Below are 4787 nucleotides of genomic sequence, written 5' to 3' on the forward strand. Positions count from 1 at the left end.
TGGCCGAACAAACATGGCGAACATTCGATGCGTCAAGGTGAGGGAAGAAAACGATAAATATGTCCGCGCTGCACGCAGCATCACCTACATGAATTACCCTGAAAGAGTTCGTTGTGTTAAACTTTTAACAAGCGCGTGTTGGGATGTATGCGCGTTTTCTTCTTCCTGCTTTCCTTCTTGCTTTCCTTGTAGTTCAGAAGTTGCGTTGTGTACGTTAGCTAACATGCTGGGAATCAATGAGTGGACACAGCGCCCTCAGCAGTGTGTTTGCTAACCTCTGGCCTCTCGGTTGCACTGACATTGGAGAGTTGGAGACATTTTATTTAAAGTGTTAGTCCAGGTAATTCACAAAAAGATAATGCGGTTTGTCACTTGCATTTATTGCATTCTGGCCTTGCAGATAGTTTTGGCTTTAATCGCCCAGGTCTTGAGGTATCCGTCTCTGAAATATCTGCCTAATACAATGGAGAAGAATGGAAGCTGCTTTCACACCTTTAAAGGCCTTGAAAACCTATTTTCTCGACCAGCTTCTTACTCTGAGCGATGGGGTCCTACATGAACGCAAGATGTTCTGCCACAGTTAAAACAGTTCTGGGTATTTCACATGTGAGTTTTGTGTATTTTTTGTTTTATTTATGTATGAGTTGCTGTGTATTATCCACAGAGCTCACTGTCCGTTTCCATGGGGACTATATCTTCTATAAAAAAGTAGTTCCATTGAAAACAGCATACATTACAGTTGAACTCTTCTTACAGACAATTAGGGCTGTAACTCACTTATTTTCAGTATTGATTATGAAATGAAATGTAAAAATGCCCATCACAATTTCCTAAAGCCCACGGTGACATCATCAGACTGAAACCCGACGACATTGATTTTGCCATCACATGAGACATCCTAACATCCTAGCAAATCCTAACAATTCAGGTGGAGCGGGAATGTTTGCCATGTTTGCATGAAAAACTACTAAAACGATAAATCAATAATCAGAGTAGTCGCTGATTATTTTTCTGTTGAGTGACATCATTTCCAGCTCATCATATGGGTGAGGATCTTCCTTGTTTCCTTATTTGCCTCTGCATTGAAATTAATCAGAGCAGTTTTGATTTCTCCTTTCACCCGTCTTTCACAGTGACCCATGTTTTATTCCTTTGTTTTTCCTTTTTAAAAATGTTTCTCTTGTGTTTCCTATTTCCTGTCCTCCCCTCCTCCCCGTGGTCCGTCCCTGTCCATGTGTGTAGGGTATGGTTGGCCTGGTGACGGGCGGTGCGTCCGGTTTGGGCCGAGCCACCGTGGAGCGTCTGGTGCAGAACGGAGCGTCTGCTGTGATCCTGGACCTGCCCTCCTCTGATGGACCGGCTCTGGCAGCCAGTCTGGGGGATCGCTGTGCCTTCGCTCCTGCAGACGTGAGTCCAAAACTCACCAGACACAATAGATTTGAACATGTTCACTCATACAAATATGCAAGCAGGTCGGGACTGGGATAATAATCTTTAACAGACTGTTGACCTTGTCGTCTTGTTTGTATTTCTTAAATCAAAATTGTAGTTTCTCAGGGAGATATGAGTGTTTTAGAGGTTGTGGTTTCGTCCCTGTACACATTGAAGCCTGCGTCATATCCTTCAATGCATTACGCTAAATTTGAACTCAGTTACATTTCGAGGAATATAAAATCAGCAGCAGCAGCAGGAAGCTGTTTTTAGAGAACAAGGTCAAACTGTACACTACCTGCTTCCGCACCAAACGGCAGACAGATAAAGTTAGTGAGTAGAGCATTTAGCAGCTAAAGAGCCAGATGTTTCCCTCAGGCGATTAGTGGAAACCAAACCAGAGTAAATACTGGATTTACATTTATCTGGGGACACAAACACGACTCCAAATGAATAATAATGTTGCTCTGTAGCTGCTGGATGTTTAAGCACTTTTCCCATATCAACTTTAAAAGTGATGACATGTGAATGTTGTGTTTATGGATTGTTCTTCTGCCTCCAAGTGGCCAAAAAGTCAGTTAAAGTATAAAGGCATAAAAATACATATCAGGGCTGCAGCTGTAACTGGAGGTGTAATCTCACATCATCCAGCACTATCTCTACTGAAGGGCTGTTGTCCCTCCCAAGTTCGTCTGCTGTCCCATTATTTATTATTTATACCAGACCTTTCTCTCATTCCCTGCTTGCATTCAAAATGGACCAAAACATTTTTTATCCTCAGTGCATTTACACACGTAAATTGGTTGGTTATATCTATTTTATCACCCAAGACGCATGTTAATGTGATGTCTAAAAGGGTCCCGTGGCTAAAAGAGGCCTTGTCATTTCCTAGGTCACATCGGAGGCAGACGTACAGTCGGCGGTGTCCATGGCCAGAGAGAAGTTTGGGAAGCTGGACCTGGCAGTTAATTGTGCCGGCATCGCTGTGGCCGTTAAAACCTACAACTTTAAGAAGGACCTCCCTCACAGCCTGGAGGACTTCCAGCGTGTTATCAATGTACGACTGACAGACGGCTGCGGACACACACAGTAGAAAAAGAAACGGCAGTCGCAGCTGTGTGACTGTTCTTTGTGTGTTTGCTGCAGGTGAACATTGCAGGAACCTTTAATGTGATTCGCCTCGCTGTGGGTGAGATGGGGAAGAACGAGCCTGATGCAGACGGACACAGAGGCTGCATCATTAACACAGCCAGCGTGGCAGCCTTTGATGGACAGGTCATTTGAAACACACACAACCATAAAAGAAAATAACCAAGTGGTCGCTCTGTTTCTCAACTTTTTTTTCTTTTTCTTCTCTGCAGGTCGGCCAAGCAGCGTATTCAGCTTCTAAAGGTGGCATCGTAGGAATGACCCTCCCCATCGCAAGAGATCTGGCGCCCATGGGCATCAGGGTCCTCACCATCGCACCCGGTTAGTGTACATACTTAAATGGTGTAACATGAAAAAAAATATACAGATAGGACCAACGTGTGTTTATGTGTCGCTGCATAAACAGGTGCAGGCAGCAGCACCTAAAGGTGGCCTCTGTGGAGGTTGCCTCAGAAACAACAGATGCGTGTTGAGGCCGGCAATATTCTGTATTTTATTGTTATTGTCAAACCACAATTCTTTTGGTTTTACACTCGTTTTTGTTTGGATTAAGAGATATAAGTATTAATTAGTGAGCTTCAGAGGTGGCTAGAGCCAGGCTAGCTGTTTCCCCCTGTTTTTCGTCTTCATGCTAAGCTAACTGTAACTAACTGTTCCTTTTTAAAAACAAGGTACAAATATGTACTCATGCTGTTAGTCTTTAACAAAACTTACTCAAACAGGAATAAAAGGTGCATTTGTTGGACTGTTTTCAGCAGCAGATTCATCCTAGTACTGCCTGAGGCCCAAAGAGGTCACATTATCCAATATTTCACAAACGATTAGAGAAAAGTCAACCAAAAATAAATACAAATATGTTGTTATTTTCCCCATTAATCATCTCACGACCCCTCAGAAGTTCCTTGTGATCCTTGGAGGGGCCCATCCCCTTGGTTGGGAACCACGCGACTACCAGCTAACTGTATATAAAGTAGTTAAAACCAGCTCCACCTCGAGTAGCTCCAACAGTAAAATGCTGCTCTAACAGTGATGGATTAACAATCTAATAATATTTCAGTCACAGGGACCAAGTACTTTTACTCTTGATACTTTTAAGTATATGTTGCTGATAACATCTGTACTTTTACTCAAGTAGGATTTTGAATGTAATGTTTCCTTGTTGTCTAAATCTGAATATTTGCTCTCTCTCTTCCTCCAGGTCTGTTCTCCACTCCCCTCCTGGCTGGTCTTCCAGAGAAGGTGCGCTCCTTTCTTGCCCGCCAGGTGCCCTTCCCCTCACGCCTGGGAGACCCCGCTGAGTTTGCCCACCTGGTGACATCACTGGCTGAGAACCCCATGATTAATGGAGAGGTCATCAGACTGGACGGAGCCATTCGCATGCAGCCCTGAGACTGTGTGTGTGTGTGTGTGTGTGTGTGTGTGTGTGTGTGTGTGTGTGTGTGTGTGTGTGTGTGGCTGGCTGCCTGGTGTATTTATGTTGTAGAAAGCTGCATACAGTCAACATACACTGCTATGGATCACAAACACCATTTTATCTTAGTGTGTGTGAATGTGAGAGAGAAAGTGTGTAAAAATGAGACTCATTCAGAGCATTGCAGTACTTCGGTTGTTTTGTAAACTAATCCAGATTATAATAAACCTCAGATATGTTTGATTATCTATTCTTGGAAGGTTGTTTTTTTTCACTTAAAACCCCAAAGTGTAGAATGTGTATGTGCTCACCGCATCTTTCAAATCATCCTGATCGCACAAGTTACATTTTAGAAAAATTCAGTCTTGCTTTTAGTCCATTAAATCCCAAAGTTTCAGTCCTTTTCCTAAACACACCTCAATGGAAAACCCTGAAGTTTTGCTTTCTGTAACAGTTCAGCCGGTCAAATGACCTTTCACTTTCAGTATGAGGGACAATATCAAAGCCAAACAGGCAAATCTTTTCCAGAGAGCTCAAGAGTTGGAGTTCTGCACAGTTCTTTGATCCAGTCAATGAACTTTGCCGTTCCTCTTCCAGGAGAGTGAGATAACAGTTCCTGTGTGGTTTGTTAGTCACCATGTCAGCTGTGTGTCTCTGCATCGTATTTCCATTTACTTTATACTTCTACTCCACCATATTGTACTTTTTTACTCCATCACATTTGTCTGATTACTTTGCCAATTATGATTTCACATACAAAAATATCATCAGTTTATAAAACAGGATACATAGTCAG

The 4787-nt window shown here is 42.9% G+C and overlaps 1 protein-coding gene across 1 annotated transcript; it reads left to right on the forward strand.

The window, feature by feature from the left end:
* Positions 1–4237, forward strand: hsd17b10 (hydroxysteroid (17-beta) dehydrogenase 10). Its single transcript, XM_070910649.1, has 6 exons — positions 1–37; positions 1243–1407; positions 2324–2488; positions 2578–2706; positions 2793–2901; positions 3779–4237. Exons 1-6 carry the CDS (start codon positions 14–16, stop codon positions 3967–3969), a joined length of 783 nt encoding a protein of 260 aa, XP_070766750.1. The 5' UTR covers positions 1–13; the 3' UTR covers positions 3970–4237.
* The last annotated feature ends 550 nt before the right edge of the window (positions 4238–4787 follow it).

Source organism: Enoplosus armatus, chromosome 8 (genome assembly GCF_043641665.1).
Source record: "Enoplosus armatus isolate fEnoArm2 chromosome 8, fEnoArm2.hap1, whole genome shotgun sequence".
NCBI classification, from domain to species: Eukaryota; Metazoa; Chordata; class Actinopteri; order Centrarchiformes; family Enoplosidae; genus Enoplosus; species Enoplosus armatus.

Excerpts from the sequence above, each read along its gene's own strand:
- hsd17b10 (XM_070910649.1), top strand. The coding sequence starts at position 14 with ATGGCGAACATTCGATGCGTCAAG. Across the intron at positions 2,489-2,577 it reads ACTTCCAGCGTGTTATCAAT|GTGAACATTGCAGGAACCTT; the intron begins GTACGACTGACA and ends TGTTTGCTGCAG. Across the intron at positions 2,707-2,792 it reads TGGCAGCCTTTGATGGACAG|GTCGGCCAAGCAGCGTATTC; the intron begins GTCATTTGAAAC and ends TCTTCTCTGCAG.